General features: G+C 40.0%; 2 protein-coding genes across 4 annotated transcripts in view; one reads left to right on the top strand and one right to left on the bottom strand.

Annotated features, from left to right (window-relative positions):
* ERP44 (endoplasmic reticulum protein 44) overlaps positions 1 to 3,787 on the top strand; it is a 54,000-nt gene extending 50,213 nt beyond the window's left edge. The window contains exons 11-12 of the mRNA XM_076330139.1: positions 868 to 970; positions 3,193 to 3,787. Coding sequence (XP_076186254.1) covers positions 868 to 970; positions 3,193 to 3,294 — 205 coding nt within the window. The 3' untranslated portion in view covers positions 3,295 to 3,787. The remainder of the gene's footprint in view (positions 1 to 867; positions 971 to 3,192) is intronic.
* A 2,098-nt stretch (positions 3,788 to 5,885) lies between these two features.
* The window catches only part of STX17 (syntaxin 17), a 36,425-nt gene continuing 24,736 nt past the window's right edge, over positions 5,886 to 17,574 (bottom strand). For 2 of the 3 annotated variants that reach the window (XM_076330137.1, XM_076330136.1), the window contains exons 4-8: positions 17,254 to 17,476; positions 11,784 to 11,902; positions 11,650 to 11,700; positions 9,507 to 9,593; positions 5,886 to 8,782 (exon numbers count right to left, since the gene is read on the bottom strand). In XM_076330137.1, coding sequence (XP_076186252.1) covers positions 8,543 to 8,782; positions 9,507 to 9,593; positions 11,650 to 11,700; positions 11,784 to 11,902; positions 17,254 to 17,476 — 720 coding nt within the window. In that variant the 3' untranslated portion in view covers positions 5,886 to 8,542. The remainder of the gene's footprint in view (positions 8,783 to 9,506; positions 9,594 to 11,649; positions 11,701 to 11,783; positions 11,903 to 17,253; positions 17,477 to 17,574) is intronic. The other variant, XM_076330138.1, reaches the window with a different exon arrangement.

Raw genomic sequence — 17,574 nt, 5'->3', positions numbered from 1 at the left:
ATTCCTGATCTTATCTGGGAAGTGAAGAGACCCCTCAAAGTACCACTGTAATACTGACTAGTTACAGACGTTGCTGCAGTGATACCTTCTGACTCTACATTATACTACGTTTTACCCATAGAGTTTTCTAATGATCTGAAATACTGCTGATAGCCTGTCTGACCACACTTTGTCCCTCTTTCCTAAATGTAATAATTGGTCTGATGAAAGACTCCCTACAAAACCTGTCTCCATTCATACATTACCTTTTGATTGCATGCCTAGTGCTCACGTTAGTTTTTTATCTAATCTTTAATACTTATTAGATCAACTCTTCATTTTAAGCTTTTTAGTCTATTTGACGTTTCACAAATAAAATCGGATGCTGTAGTTTACCACGTTTGCTGTGGGTGACAGTAGATGATCTCAGATTAGATTTACATTGATATCCTCTTAGTGCTTATCTCTAGTGTATATGCAGTTGCACAGGCACTAGAGAGCCTTTCAAAGATGTTTTGTCAATACTGCTACCCAACTGTCATTTGTATCTGTAAACTGTGCATTTGGAACCTGCTGTTCCCTCTTACATTATGGTTAGTGGGGAGCTGGAGTGAGTATACAATGAAGTTATCGGCTAGTACAACTCTGTGGGAGTTATTGAAAAGACAAAATACTTGCTGTGTTCTCAAGAGACAGTGGAAAGAAAAAGAAGCTGGTAGGATACCTTAACAAACCATTTGGCTTCCTGTCCTCTATTAATCACCTAAAAGTGGACATAGTGTGCCAGATAAACAGAAATTGGCTACTCTAAACAGTGCACTTTAGATCTTCTGTGTTTGGACTTAACTTGTAATAAGCATGTGGGTGTTTCTGTTGGATCTGTTGCAGAGTTCCAGGTAAACTGAAGCAATTTGTACTAGACTTGCATTCTGGAAAATTGCATAGAGAGTTTCATCATGGCCCTGATCCAACTGATGTAGCACCTGGTCAGGTAAGGTTACAACAAATACATTTAATTTGGCCATTTAATAAAGACCCTTTTTCTTTTTTTCTTTTTCTTTTTTTTTTTTTTTTTTTTTTTTTTACTCCTTGTCAGAGCTGTACTTTCTAACGTGTGTACCTTTAACTTCAGTCTCCTGAAAGAGAAATCTGTTTATAGAAGCATAACATTGCCACTTCTGCTTGGCTCTTCCTTTAACTTCCTTTGAGTAAAGGCAGGGAGAGCATTAGGGGGAAGTGTGGTACCTGTTTGCCTTGAATAAGGGAATAGTATAAGAATATATGTTTTCTCCACTGAAACAGAAGATCTTGGGCCAGATGCCTGTCTTGAGCTCATAGAGCTGCTCTTATGTTCTCATGTGATTTCAATGCAAAAACTGATGATACGTCATAGATGCGTTATTTCCTACACGACACACTATGAGCGGGTGCTTCTAAGGGGAAACATCAATTGACTGAATGTTTTATATATTTACTCGTGGTCACCAATCCAAGCAGGAGGCAGATGTTAGAGCATCAACAAAGGACTGATAAGCGGTAATAGGGCTTACTACTTTTAGTAATGCAGTTAACAAGCAGCATTAATAGTGGTCACAGACTGCATTTGTCAGTTTGGATTTGTCACTGTTCTGCTCAAAGGTTGTCATGCTGTATAATTACATGCCTGGAAGTCACTCCTGGGATCTCTTCAGGAACGCAACTACTAGATCCTTCTCTAGACAAAACTCAGGAGCACCTCAGTGTTTAGTTTAATCCAAGAAGCAGAAAGGAAGGGACATTACCAGCCCCAATTCCCTCTGTTCAGCCCAGTCTTCTAACCGTGTCTTGATCAGCCTTGTATCTTCTTGATACACTGCTCAGCTCATATGCTTGGTGTCATGCTGAAAAGTGCAAACGTAACAGCCTGTCAGGTAACCTTCTCATTACCTCTGGCCCTCTCTAAAGAAAGAACTGTTTTTAAACACTTACTTTTAAGTTATACGTTGCATTATCTAGGGCTCAAAGAGCCGCATTGATCCCAGAGGAGACCCGCTGCACTTGTGTTGGGGTGCCTTGGGCCATCCCAGAACCCATGGGTGAGGGACAGAAACGATTTATGGCTACAGGCTCATTTTCCTGGTCATCTGTGGGATGTGGTAAGGGTGGTTCCGCACTAAGTCATGCGAGTGCAGCCTCCTGTTGCCCTGCTCAAAGTTGAAAGATTTGAAAGTGTGAAAGCCCTGGAGGGCTTGCCTTGTGCCAGGAGAATGACTGCTTTTGGATGTTGTCATGACTGGCTGTGAAAACACGAGGGCTGAACTGTCTCAGCAGTAATTCATTTAACTGGTAACTCCCTGTGTTTCTCAGGAATTCATTGAGCAACTAGAATTCAGGTCAACAGGAGACGCAGAGAACAGGGCTGGAGACTGAGGCATAGGCCAGGCAGTCGGTCAGCTCAGAGCTAGACAGGCGTGCGTGGGGAAGAGACACTCTGAGGCAACTGCAATCTGGAGGAGGCTTGGCCAGGGAGGGAAGGAAGCCTGCTGAGTCCCTGGATCCTGCTGCCTATCTGGGCGCAACCTCGTTGCCTAGAGCTGCAGGCTTGCTCTTGTCTCCATTCTGCCTTGAAAAATGCACACAAAACCTGGGATGTTTACTTTCTCATCTCCGTATGGCATCCTGCCATCTTGTGGAAGATGTGTATGTATGTACGATGGAAATACTGGCCTTAACTAAACTGGAGGCTGCTGTCTTAGGTCACGTATGTCCCTTGAATTGCATGTTTGTTTGGGGTTTTTTAGTTTCCATAAAAAACGAATTCTAAAGTATTTTGGCAGCGATGGCATTTTTGCCCTGGTATATCTCAAAAACAAACACACAAACCAGAATACCTTCAAAGCAAGTGGTAGATAGACCCAAACAAATCTACAGTGGGGTACGTTTGAAATGTTTTTAAGTCCCTTGTACAGAAACTTGTGTGATGGCCGTTAGCTTTGAGATATGCCAACAAAAGGAATATCCTTAACTGATGGTGCTTAATTAATTGATGTATGTGCGTATTCCACCTGCTTGGGACTTGGAATGTGCATTCCAAAAAAACCCCAAAACCTCAATTTTTGAGAATGCTGGACGTTCATGCACTCCCATAATTAATGTTAGAAGTTCATTTAATGGAGGTGCTTGATTATTAAAATGAGGCTAACAAGCAATTTTACTGTTTGTTCTGTTTTTCAGCCAATTCAGGATTTAGCAAGCAGCCCACCAGAGAGCTCATTCCAGAAACTGGCACCCAGTGAACATAGGTACACCTTATTGAGGGAAAAAGATGAACTTTAAAAACTTGAAATAATCTTGCAAGCCTTTCAGACAGCAGCATTGACTTCTGTGTGGTGGAAATAGTAAACCTATATTTTCATAATTCTATGTGTATTTTTATTTTGAATAAACTGAAAAATAATTTCTTTCTCCCCAGGCTTGTAAATACGTTTGTTTGGTGGGTCATTCTGTACAGCATCTTTCAAACAGTACGTTCCTAATGCTATAGTAAAATATCAGAGACCCATCCAGACTCTTGATCTAACTCTGTTCTGTAAAACTTTTATAATCCAAATGAAGGTATCCTTGCCAGAGACATGCTGTTAACTTGCACTATCACATTAAATAGGACTTTTGGGTTGTTTTCTGTGTAACCTCAGTAGTATGTGCTTTTTCTCCTCCTTCATGTGAACAGCTATCCTGGTAATCTATTTCTTTGTCACGTTTTTCTCCAACTTAAGAGGGTCTTCTATTCTGGATACTTGGGAGGGGAATAAATTAAAGTTTTACAGAATCTCGTGTGGTCTTCACTGGGTGTAAATGTCCAAGCGATTAAACAATTCTGACTATTAAAATACCAAGCGAGGAAAGGAAAAGTTTTAATGGTAATGGCTGTACTTTGAATGAAAGGGCTGTATTGACCTGCTCTGATTTCCTGGAATTATTAAGATTGTTACATTATCCACATGGTTGTGTTAAAAGAACATGGAAGTTGGAAACCCTTCAAAGTAGGAGAGGACTAGGGCTGGACTGCCATCTTAGTTTTGTCAGTCTTAAATTAATCTCTGTATGTATGTGTTACGATTAGTCTTTTCTTTTTTTTCTTTGGGTCCCTGCCTTCCTAGCAGACACATTACTTTCTGAACAACCACTGCAAACTTTTTGTTACTCTTTTTGTCTGGCTTGTGCCTTATTTATTGCATATTCTTTGAATTCTGCTCTGAAGAAGAATTACTACTCTCCTTGTGGGCTTTCTGTTGTGCATAATACCAGAATACGGGCTTTTCTCAGTGAATCTTCAAGCTGCTTGGTGAGATGAACATACAGAAACTGTAAGATGGAAAAATACCTGTTAATTTGGGGTGTATTGCTGGAGACGAATTAGTATTGGATTTGTACAGTACAGTTACTACAAAGAATCCAGGTCCTTGACTTGGGCCCCCAAGGTTTAGTGTCCTTCGAAGCAAGCTTGTTCTTTGGATAGGTGGACCACTGGGATCATGCTGACTTCAGCGAGTGCCCCAGCTTCTGCAGTTCACAGCTCAGGATTCCTTTTGCCTCTCAGCTAGATGCCACCTACTCAGTTATTGACAGAAGACTGTCATGGTCCCATGCAGCCGTGGTAAAAGTTGATCCCTTGATCCCAAGAGAGGCTGCTGAATCAAGCCCCTGCAGCAACAGGCACGTGAGCTTTTGAGGGGGTGATTCTGAGGAGGGAGTTGCTAGTACTAACCAACACCAAGCTACAGCTAACTGAGCAGGTGCCGAGTTGGTAGCCGAAAGAGTATTGCAAGATTTTGTTTACAGGCATAATTTTTGTCAGTTTTGTGAATCTGCATTTTGGAGTGCACGTTAAGGGCTTGAAAGCCAGGTCTGCTCCTGTACCATTCTCTCAAGCACTTTTGGCAGCTGAGTCATACCACCTTCCAGTTGGAATCCAAAGGTGTGAGCAGGGTATGGTTTTAAGGCTGCCACTTGTTATCTGCAGGTGGTGCTACAGAACTTCTGGAGTTGCTCAAGCACCTGAAATTTTAGTCAATTCCTGCATGGTGCCTCCAAGTACTCATCTTACTCCCCCGAGGTTCCCATTTTCCCTTGGAATTCTTATTTATAAATGCTGTTTGGTGGAAGACGTCTAAACTTCTCTTTCTGGAGAGGGATGCTACCTCATCATACACCCAGTAGTCCAGTGGCTGGTGCTTTCAGCTAGAAAGTGAAAGAGATGAACCCCCTCCACCATTCCTTCATCCAAGTTTGCTTTTCTGAGCAAGGACTTGTTCCCAGAGCTTTGGGATCCCAGCACTAGGTAGACAGATGACAGTTACGCACTCAAGTCATTTCATCGTGTATTCACCGGAGGCTGAACAGCTAAAGTCTAGGTGTGCCTAACACGATGTTGAGTATCACCTGCACTTTTGAAGTATCTGATGAAATAGAGAATTTGCCTAGAGAGAGCAAGTGTTGGACAAAATGCGAGATGTGTTTCAAATTGAGCCCTTCGATTCCGATCATCTACGTCAATGGCTTTAACCATTCAGTGCTCAGCTAACCCCTCCCTTTAACATTTCTCGAGGCTTTGATGGGAAGTTGTCAAACAGTATTAGTGTTATCCCCATATGGAACAAAACCATTCCAAACTCTCTTTAACTGAACTTAAGGAGTCCATTTGTGAGCTAGCATATGTGTATGAGGTACTGGATGCATGCAACATTTTAGGAACTTGTGTTAATTTCAGTCAATGTCAATATTTCAATAGCTGAAGCACATGTTCGGTAACTCAATTCAGGATTCTTAAATTATTTTAATAATATAAAATTGGTGAGGGATTAATCTTTTAGATGCTGAAAGGAAATAAACCCCGACGTTCTCAATAAATACTACAACCAGTCTCATAGGCAAAAATTTTTATTTGGTCTGAAAGAATTATGTATATCCTACATTTCTTCTGACTAACATGCCTAGCAATTTAAATGCTAGTTTGGTTACTCAGATGCCCGTGTTTCTTCACATATGTAAATAACGCATCTATTTTAAAAAAATCATAGCTTAAGTAATAGTCTCCCAAGTCCAGTGTTGTACACAATGTTTTGAAACTGCTTCCTTAGACGCAAGGAGGGGAGAATAGTTTTTGTGCTAGACATCTCATAAAATGAGCGCACACCAAGCTGAATTTGTATAAGCTGTGGCAGAAATTCAGTTTTATGAATTTAGATTGTCCTGGCATTAGTCCAGCTTGGGGGGAGAGGGTGGAATCCTCAATGTCTGATGTGGCTGCTGTCATTTAAATGCACAAGGTTTCGAAGCATCCAGTAGGAAAGCAGACATAGCTTTTTAAAATCATACAAAGAATGAACCGCAGTTGCTAATTAAGAACACTTTTTTTTTCTTAGTTTTGTCCTTTAAATGTAGAAATTAATTACATATCAAAGGAATGAACAGCCTTTAGTATGAAGTTGTTACAAGCTCATTAAATGTGTTTACATCCAAAGTAGATACATTTAAAGAAAAGCGCTTTTTGCCTGACAGGAGCAAATGAGCTGAATTACGTGGGTCATGTTTTCCACTCCAGCTGATTTTACAGATGTAGGCACTGTGACTTTAACACATGCAGTTTTGACAATGTTCGCAATTACTTGTGAAAACTAATCCTGCACACGTTGCTTCCCTGAGCCTCAGACCTACTTAAAATAGACACAATGCTCTGACTGATAGCAATTTCAATCATATTTTAAAAGTAATAAGAAAGAACTGTTCAGAAAAAGATATTTGTGCTGTAACTAACAGTTGCTTGCAGTGTCTCTAGGCACAAAAACCTATCATCTGTCATTAGCAGACAGTTATTTCCAATGATGATATCAAAGTACTGGTTAAGAAAAGGGAGCTCTTTCTATAGTATGCTTCCTTACACAGTGTTCCCTGCTAGGGAGCCTTATCACTCAACACTGACTTCAGTGTTCAACTAATAAAACTGGACTCAAGCAGAGCTCGGGCTGAATTGAACAATTTAAAAACTTTAAAAAGCAGCTTCCCAACCTCAATTTCTGTTCCCCCCAAACAGCAGCAGCAAGCGTGGGAACTGTCCTGGAAGGATGGAGGTAGGACCATGTGCTGAACAGTAGATTATGTGACAATAGTACGATTATGTGACAATAAAAACACGTTAACACTCCCATATTTAACAATGGAAGTTTCAGAAGCAAAAGGCTTCTTAAGCAGCGAAATAAGGATGGTTAAGAATAACAGGCATCCCCTATAAAAAGCCAGCAAAAGCACTAACAGCACCTCACCCCATACAGGCTCCACAACATGTCCTAAAGTCTTGGAAAGGCTGAGAAGCTACTCTACAGTGCGGGTGGAAGCAGACGTTTCAGAACTGAACAGCATGCAGAAGGTGTGCAGCTGACCCAGACAAGCATGGCTTGCTTACTGTAAGCAGTATCGGGTTGACATTTTCAAAACAGTCCCATCATCTGGGGATGTCAGCTGACACCGGCACCCTTTAAAGGGCCTCGCTGCTTCACCATCCTTTGACCTGGTGCCTAACGCCACCCTTGAGGGATAATAAAGACTACGGAGGGAGTGGGCCTGGCTGCAGCACTGCCTTCCAGGGAAGCCGTTTGCCTCTACCACCGGAGCACTGTCGGTGACAGGAGATGAGAAGCAAGGGCAACATCTAGCAGTAAGCGCTGCTTAAGCAAGCTGAGGCTTCGGGCTCAGAATGCCAGAGCTTGTCACTTCATCCTGTACGGTGCTCTCAGGACAAGCCAAGGAGTTGAACAGCCGTGGAAAATTATTATTCTCCAGTAGCAGTCCTGCAGCGGTGCTGCTTAGACTGTTTAACTCTTAACTACACTTTTAACAAGATGAGGAGTTTACAAATTTTAAAAAAAAGTACCTGAAAAAGGGGAAAAGCTGATTATGATGCTGATCTGATTTGGCTGATGGAGGCAGATGTGGGAGGTACATAAGAGTTTTTTCTACCTTAACCTTAAGGTTAAGGTTTTAACCTTTTCCTATGGCAACTAACGCTTCCCTGTGCGTTACTGAACAGGCATAGTCAGTCGCGTCCTGGGGGTATACACAGGAGGAGTTTAGGAATCCGGATAAATGAAAGTAAATTTAAAGTACTATGACCATGAAAAATAGACGGAGCTTACTTCCTTTTCTTTGGAGCTCTATAATAGAAGCTCCAGCTTCTGGGTGGCGTTCATGGGAAAGTACTAGGGTTTTCCAAATATCTCTCTTTGTATTGTCTGCAAGACACTTTGTGCAAATTTAGCATGAAGCACCTGTCACCCATCATTACAGCTGTGCATATAGCTCACCTAAGAATTTTATAATTAAAAGTTATCCATATAATTTTCAAAGGACTGATGGCACTTATCGCATCTGAAAAGAGAAATTCTGACATTACTGTTTCACCCCTCCCAAGTAACAGTACCGTCGTCAAAATTCACACAACTCAGCCTTGTATTTAAAGCATAAGGCTGCAAGTCCGTCATTAGCACGGCTACTACACTTTTGTTCCTAGTCAGAATGAATCTATACTTCAGCTGAATTTTTTGGTACTTTGGCGAGAAAGCTCTGGACAGCTGGAAGAGACCTGCTCGATCCGTTTTTGTTTTCTTCTCTGTATCAATTTTCCACCTGTGAAACCCAAAATCCCACCACCAAGTGCAGCTGCAATTCCTGCCACTTTGAAGCCTGCAAGGAGACCAACAGGACCCCCCACCACTCCGCCAATGACTGCACCTGCCACAGGCAGAGCCGCCAGCTTGTATTTTGCAGCCTGTAAAGGGGAAAAAAAAAAAACAAAAACAAGAGTTAGAATACTTGCCTGTGGCGATGTGCGTTTTCCCCTCATTGCTCTTGGCAATGACTTGAATGCTCAGTGATAAATAAACTTTACAAATTAGTATTTAAAAAAAGATGATCTACTATCCCACGTGTATGACAGAACGTACCAAAAACAATTCGGGATTGAGCAATCTCATGTATGCAGTTGTGAACCAGGTCCTTTTACATGCTACTGCCTGATTATGTACACTATTTATTACCGTCTCCGTCATTAAATCAAATGAGAAACGGAGAAAATGCTCCGACTTCTCAGCAACGTGCCTGAATCTAGGTTTGTGGCCTATTAGCAACTATCACTGACATCTACGTAGAACGGAATTGAAATTGCATGTTATCATCAACCTCTTGTTTTACGCTGACTTCGTTCTTGTGAGCCAATCTTTGAATGCTCTTGTCTTTGCAGGTAAACCAAGGTAGCATCAGAATAGCATTAAAAAGGCAAAAACCAAACCCTGTATTTCCTAGTAGCGTGGATGTGATAGAAAATTACAAGAAAGATTGATTTTTTTTTTCCCCTGCTACCTGTGGGTCATTTCTTCCTTATTTCCTTAATTGCTGGCTCCCTCAGCATTAAAGACGGCAGATCAATTGGGTTAATACAGAGGATTGCTGGGAGGCAGAGTACCATTGATTCACCAGCAGGAGCAGATCCCTACCTTCCCCAAGTTTTTGGTTCCCTCCTCAACATTCACAGCAGCACTGTTGACATGGTCTTCAATCCTGTCAATCTTCTCCTGCTGAGACTAGATGCAAAGGAATTATGAGTGAGGTAGCCTGCTGGGAAGCAGCAGTGAGCCAATACACACCATTTTAATGCCTGTAATCAGGGCCCCACAGCCGCTTTCATCTGCTACACACTGCAGCCGTGCGGCCTTAATGGTGGTTCATTAATAGCATCTGATAAACTGCTGAAACTACAAACTTACTTTAAAAAAATCTTAACTATTAAGTAATGATATGGTGTGGGCATTATACAATATGTTGCTGCAGTTAGAGAAAACAACCCAAAACATATGATTTCTAAATCTTTTCTGTGAATAGATGAACTTGCATTCCAAAGGGAAAAATAATCCAAACTAGCCTTTTTGTTTCCTGCTGAGTTTCATGTTCAAAAAAAATTCTATGAACAGCATTTATAAGATCAGTACCAACTCCAACATGCAAAGCTGCACCAAGAAATCTAAATAGAAGTGTTTAATTATGACATTATAAAACACCGACTTAACAAATAGAGTAGTGACAGTACTGAAAATACGCTGGCTGTTGCTCTATATTCTACTGTTTGATTTTACAAAAATGTTCCATCCTTTCTCCAAATGCATTCAGATTCCCCTGCAGTCTCTCTCAGAGAATGCTGGAGCAGAAGATAAAGGGGTTTGTGGGTTTGTTTGTTCTTATTTTAATCTCAGCAGTACCCAGGCTGTTTTATGTCACAAAATAATGAGATGGCTAATGTTCAGCTTAAAATAAAAGGCATTCTGAACTTTTTTCCTCTTTCTAATTCAGAATCTGCTGAATCCACCAGCTCTGGCATCTTCATCTATGATCCAATCCACACGCTTTAGATACTTGCTATTATATCTAATGATGGTTATGTGTAAAAGCCAGAAAGTCCTGGGAACAGGAACTCCCCTTTTTAGCTAAAGCTGCTAACATTTAGGCTACTGAATAAAAATTTTTGCAGTCCCTCTCCAGCCTAATGAATCTTAGGGGTTTTTTTGTATATGTGCAGCAGCACGCATTCAGCAGAAAGGGTGAAAGCCATTTTATCTATCCCAACTAACCCAACAGCAAGGAGATTAAAGAACTCTTCTAGGAGATGAGAATTGTGGGTTTAAATTCCCTGTGCCACAGGAAGAACTAAACACTGGGAACTGAGTGTGGATGACGAAGATGCGCAACGTTTTGGCAGCTACATTTGTGAGAGCAGAGAAAGGGCATGCTAAAGGTGAGGGGAACTTCAGATCTTTCTAGTACTCCTGATTAAGCAAGAAAAAGTACCTGAGAAACACCCACCCTGTGAAGTGAAGGCTATCATCACCATTACGATTAGAAACTGTAAAAATGAATGGGACCTGGGTAGAAGTCTGCGGTCAACACTGTAGACCTTCTACTAAGGTTCAGCTTGTGGCCCAGGGCACTGGCTAGAACATCAGTAGTTGCTCTGTCAACAAGAACTTAGGGGCAATTATCAGCACTAGTGCTGAAACAGAAGACTGTCGCCTCCTCAAAAAATTACCTTGACAGAGCCTGAATCAACAGGAGAGCCACAGAGATACTTGTAGCAATGAGTCACTGACGCAGGGACGGAAGAGCTGTTAGTTTTCTAACCAGACGGGGCAGCTGAGTAGTTAAACTAACGCTTTTGAACATTCCTCTTCTGTTGGCACTTGAAAAATCAAAAGAAAACCTTTCACCTTACTGCTAGACAATTTGATGTAAACATTATATGCATCACCTATGCCTTTGGAAAGTATCTAATGTACAGGCTTTGAAACTGTAGGTGTATTTACCACAGGTCCCAAGTAGCAAAAACAGCACCTTTGTGCTGCCCTGCCTCTGCTAGCATTTTCCTGAAGTTCCTAACAGTGACTAGGATTTTGTAGTCTTGAATACTGGACTGAGTAAATTCAGTTAATGTTATTCTGCTATTCTGTCACTTTGATACTAGCTCAGTCTGAGTTCAGATTACAGGCAGAAGTATTGCTCGTCTTTTTTTTCCCCCCAACTAGCAGTTACCCATTCGCCCTCTTTTTGTACAAGACTCTATCTAGGATAGAATGCAGAATTAATACTTACGCTGACTAAGAGAGAAAAATCAGTCACCAACTGGCTAAGCTGAATCAAGTCCTACAAATAAAAAACAAATGTTAGTTTGTAATAGTTGCTAAAACCAAGAGCACCAACATGGCAGTAAGGGAGTTTCAACATACCTCTTCTAAAGTTTCCCAAGACTCAGCTGCATTTTCTTCCTGAGGTATTTCGGGAAGGCGGGAGTAGATCTGGATTAAACTTTGGGAGCCGTCCTTCACTTCCGTGTTATATAAAGTTTCTGAATGAGAAACATGATGTTTATAAATAAATGCACTGGATCAGAATGCAGGTGATGTGCAAAGTTTCTCGCTCTTAATGTTTCTCAAGGGTAAATTGATATTTAACCTAAATCAAGCCAAGCAACAGCCCTAAAAATGATCAGATAGGGAAAAGTCTTACTCACAGCACTAGACAGTTTCTTAAAAGGAAGTTATTGCCGAAGAAATGGATTCATTTCTATCAGTGCCCTTTCACAATCAGTTCTGAGAATGCTATTAAATTATATTCCTGAATTCAAGGTCAGTTAATTAATTTTGTATCAACTGAGCTAAGAAAACTGAGCTTGCGACAAAAACTTTTGATTTTCATACAACACGTAAAAACACCGCGCTTCCGAAACTGAACAGACAGTTATTCATTTTATGATTGATTATTATGCTACTGGTTTGATTTTCAGCCATTTAGGACCAAAAGAAGCTGGAGGAAAAAGCTTTCAAAGTAAAAGCAGTGAAAAGCAAGTAACGTGCTGCCCAGCATTCACTGCTGGATCCCGTTGGGTAACAGTACCGTGGGGACGGCAAACATTTGCAGCTCAGCGGTGTAAAGGAGATATTCTGAAGTATCTTCCTCTCTAAATCACCTGAATTGAGTGCAGAAGGCATTAGGACAAAGTACGGTGGAAAAAATGGGGAATGAGAGACAGCTGGTGGCGTGGGGGAGAGCAGATACAATGAAGAGTCACACACGTACCTCCTCCAGTCAAAGAGCCCAGTCTTGAGCCACTACGGATGTAATGGACATGTGCGTAACTATGGACAAGTAATTACGTGGTAATAAAGAATAATAACCAACAAGTTTGGCTTGTCATAGCAAGGATGAAGGAATAGCTTGAGAGTATGAAAGGCAGACTGGAGGACGTATGTATGTAAACACAGTGCAAAGATCACATTAATTTAGACAACTTCAATTTCTGAAAGAAGATTGCTACTTTAGTAGGACACTGATGTTTCCTTCCTTGGAGGGCAGTATCAAGCTTAATATGAGGAAGACTGGTTAGATATGGCTAGTAATATTAAAGTGTAAATAGTGCATTAAAGTCTTCTTTAGAAACAATGAATGTACCGAGATACTAGAATAACATTCTATAACTGTTACTACAACAGATACGAACAATGGAAAACAAATAAAAATAATCATATTCAATAAAAAGTCAGTCATAGTGCATGCTTATTCATGGAATTAATTTAAGATAAAATAAAAATGATACATTTTCATAACATTTGTCCATTTCTCAACATTTTTATCCCAGTATCTCAAAATACATTAAGGACCTAATTTTCCTACTCTCAGATCAACAGAAGTCTAACATCAACGAAGCTGATATTCAGCCGTAATTACTAAGTAAGCAGAGTAACAAGGATGGAGTAAGCGACTTGGGGTTTTATTTTGGGCTTGTTTTTCTTTCTAATTATTTCTACCCCTTTTCCTTTAAGCATCCAGACATGGAAGGCACTTCACCTTCTACAATCATTACCTGTTCTTCCAGAACATATTTTTGATCTGTAGCATCAGATTAATTAATGTTATATACTCGGTTCTGAAATATTCCTTTTCCCTTTTCAATATAATTAATCATATATCCAAATGTGTCCATTTTTGGATAAACCAATTCTGTTACATATTCTGACATTTAACATTGGTTTTGAGTATTTTATTCCATTTCAGTCCTTCACAATCTTATTCCAAAATCAAGTTTCTTCTGCCAAGAAAAGCGTACGCTTCCCTAATCAGCCACATGCATGCTAAGTTGGTTGAAATTAAAATATTTGTAATTCAAAAGCAAAAAAAATGCTCACTGAGCAAAACCGCCTCCTCACAAATTATGTTCCCTATTCTGGTCTGTCCTTAACAATCTATGCTGACCTATGGTAGAAAAGCACATTCTTCAACATACACGAATGACACTGAAGTTTTGCATGACACACATTCAAGAGAACTTAAACCTGTAAGTAGGTTTACACTGTTCATTTTCTAGGAACTAGAAATTAGTTGAAAAAAATTCCTCACGAAAATTCTTTACTCACTTCAAAAAACTAAAGAATAAGAAGGGTAAGGGAAGGTGAAGTCACATTTGGGCTGAAAGTATGAGTAAGAAATTTATATTCACTCATTCATGTTTTATCAAGTCCAACCAATTTTAATAGAACTGAGAATGGAAGTGGCTCCACCAGTTCACTTACAGCATTTCCACAGAAATGCAGTAATACAAAACACCTCTGCAGATTTCATAGAGCAGCTTCGCACCTCATTACTCTCAAGATAAAAATCTAATGTTCCGGAAGATTCAATATGTTGGTTAAAAGATCTTAGTAATTTTAAGAGTGGAGTCTCACCTTTTGTTAGTATTTGTTCAAAATGCAATTAAATTCCATTTCTATTGGACCTGAGCCGAGGATGGGGAAGGGGGGAAGGGACCACATCATTTCACTGACATGCCTTCTAAATGGGCGATTTGAATTTGTAAACTCCTTCCTTCTCTACCAGATGGGAAGCAACATGCTACAAAGAATGGGCATACTGAAGCTCCTTTGATTAAGATCAGCAGCCAAGATTTGCTTTCAGGACTGCAGCCTCTAAGCACAAAAGAATAGGCAATATACTGCATCTGCGTTAGCAATTCAACTGAGCTGCTTCCACTGTCAGGCAAACTTGAAAAAAAAATCTGTTTAATTGTATTTAGTTGTCTGCCTGCCTGTATGTTTCACTTTAAATGGGGTGAATTATTTCCTGTATTCTTGAGCAGACTTGCAGGAGCGTGTCATTCCAGTAATATTTTTCTGTTCTTCTCATCCCAATCTTTCTGATCAATTTCTGGTCTTTCTGAAGTGCAGTTATGCTCAATGTCCTCCATACTTTAAAGGTATTTCAGATTAAAAAAGCCGTCCTGTTCTTTGAAATTAAACTCTAGTTCTCATTTAACACCTATGTAACTGTTAGAAAAGCAATAAGCCAAGACAAGGCCTTTCCAATGAAATACCAGAATGTATTGAGGACAACTGCAGAAAGTTACCAAAAGAAGAGATATTTTAAATTTAATTCTGATCATAACAGAGAAGAGCTCACAAAGAGCCTCAAAGTAATGGCTAATATGGATGAAGGGGATCACTGAATACCAGAGTTCACTGCTCTAAAACTCAGAGTTAGAGACTACAGACAATGAGTTCCCCCCAAAAGAGAGATTAACTCATTTGGCACACTGATTAGTAGAAACTGTGGGGAAGAAGTTCCTAAAGGATAAAGGACTGCAGAAAAGCTGGCAGATGCTAATAAAACAGGCTATACTGAAGATGACAGCAAATTGTCCTGATGCAGAGAAAAATGCTTATGGATTCAGCAAGAGCTCTTCCATGCCCTGGATATCAAGAATTTGACACACAAATAAGATGAGTACAAGGAATAATATAGGCGTGGAAAGTTAATACCATAAAGACTAGGACATACATAAATAAATTGCAGCTACCAAGGGGCATAAATGGTAGCAAGAAAGTTTCTATGAATGCTTTTCAAGTTAGAGGAAGACAAAGGAAGTGTAAGTGCATTGCCAGGTAAAGAAAGAAAATGACATGACCCAGAGAAAGATTAAGTCAGTCTTTATACAAACAGATAGCTGTAATCAGGTATTTGATGCAATTAATTTAAACAAGAAAGAAAGAAAAAGGATAGGCTGAAACATAAAGAGAACAGGTTAAACATATTTAGATGCACTAGATCTATTCAAATCCTGAGGGTTTGATGAAATTCACTACTGAGCATTTAAGAAACAGCCTCTGAAAGTTCAAGCATTTCTGACAACTTGAGTAGGGGGGTCCCAGGGGACTGCAAGAGAACAGATTCAGTTATTATCTTCTTTTTTTGGAGGGGAAGGAGAATGCAGCGAATAGCCAGACTTTGAAACCCACAAAGATATTAGGACAAAATACTGAACAATCAATTACAAGATGCTGCAGGTGTTGAAAAAGTCAAGATCCACATGTCAGAAGCCAATTCAGTCTTTTTTATTGGCTTGGTAAGAAGATAGAATTTTTTTTATGATGAGGGTGGTGAGACACTAGAACAGGTTGCCCAGAGAAGTTGTGGATGCCCCTTCCTGGAAGTGTTCAAGGCCAGGTTGGACGGGGCTTTGAGCAACCTGATCTAGTTGAAGATGTCCCTGCCCAAGGTAGGGGGGTTGGACTAGATGGTCTTCAAAGGTCCCTTCCAACCCAAACCGTTCTATGGTTCTATATTTGATATATCTTGACATTCATAAGGCTTTCTGATACTACTGCACATGACATTCTCGAAAGCAAGCCCAGTCTTCCAAATCTACTCTTCTTTTCTCCCTGTTTGACCATTAGACTCACTAGCTCGTTAATCACACTTGAAAGAGTTCCTTTAGTTCTCTATATAGCAACAAGATGGGTCATGAAATCACATTCGATGGCAGGTTCTTCTACAATGCCATTGACTGAGAATACTCTTTCAATTTTAAAGACACATGAAACTTCCAATCAATTTTAAACTGCAGCAATCAAGCTAATTACTAATTACAATCAAACTATATGTGGAAGGATTTAATCCTGATGTAACCAACTTTCTCACAGATCATCAGCAGAGATCAGCAGCTGGTACCAGGGCATAATAAGGGCTTCCCCCGAAGGCAGAATGGTAGAACAAGGAATGAAAGACATTTTGTAGAGAAAGGAGGGAAAAACAGCAAACATGTCTGACTTGTAGCATGTTACAGTGTGTTTTCAAAATCTTTTATTTAAATGGATTTATACTGTTTTCTGCTTTCTTGTCAGTTACTGAGATAAAATGCCACAGGAAGAGATGTTCTCCTTTATATAGAGACTTGCTCCTCTTTTCCAGGTATTTCAGCAGTGGCATATTATCTTGTCTGTCATAGAAAAATTGTTTTCTTCTTGATGTTGCAAGCACTGATTCAATGAAAATGGCCTAAATGGTTACTCGCACACAATCAAGTTATTTGCAGGGGTGGGGGAAAGAAGTCAAGCTACTGTGAAACATTAATGTAAGTGTTCTTCTTCGTATGAACAGTCTTCTATTTCCAGATCCAAGGCTACGGGATCTTTTTCATGGAAGGCCACAACTACCTCCTTTCTTAGGATATTTTAATTAGAGCATTCTCCACTTACCAAAACTCAGTCACAGGTTGTAAGAAAAGTGTGGTGTAGGGAAAGAAAATCCACTTCTTGATTAACAGTTATTCTTCAACTGAAATCTCATTTGTTTACTTGTTACACTGGTCAGAAAATGCAGATTGGATACAACAATATAGATATCAGAGATACAGAAATAAAATACTACTACCTCCTCCTACAGTTTCAGATCTGGTTAAAGAGGCATCCTCCTGTCCTTCGAGTTGCTTTTTAAGTTCTTCTGCAGATTCAGAATGGAGCTGCAGGAAGTCTTTTATGGCAAATGAAGCTTCCTCTTTAACTGGATTTATCATTCTCTGCAGAACTGGGATGTCTTCCTGTCGGACTCGCAAACACAGTTTCTCCATCTCTCTCATATTGGCTCGGAGTTGCTGTAACAGTTTTAAGAGTTATTTTGTAGCTTACTACATAAGAGCACCAGACACCTTTTGTGTTTGGGAAGCAACTATCAACTTGATTATCTTTAAAT

This window comes from Aptenodytes patagonicus, chromosome 2, assembly GCF_965638725.1.
Source record: "Aptenodytes patagonicus chromosome 2, bAptPat1.pri.cur, whole genome shotgun sequence".
In the NCBI taxonomy this organism is placed as follows: Eukaryota; Metazoa; Chordata; class Aves; order Sphenisciformes; family Spheniscidae; genus Aptenodytes; species Aptenodytes patagonicus.
Note: the sequence above shows the minus strand (reverse complement) of the source record. Positions and strands in the feature narration are given on the sequence as shown.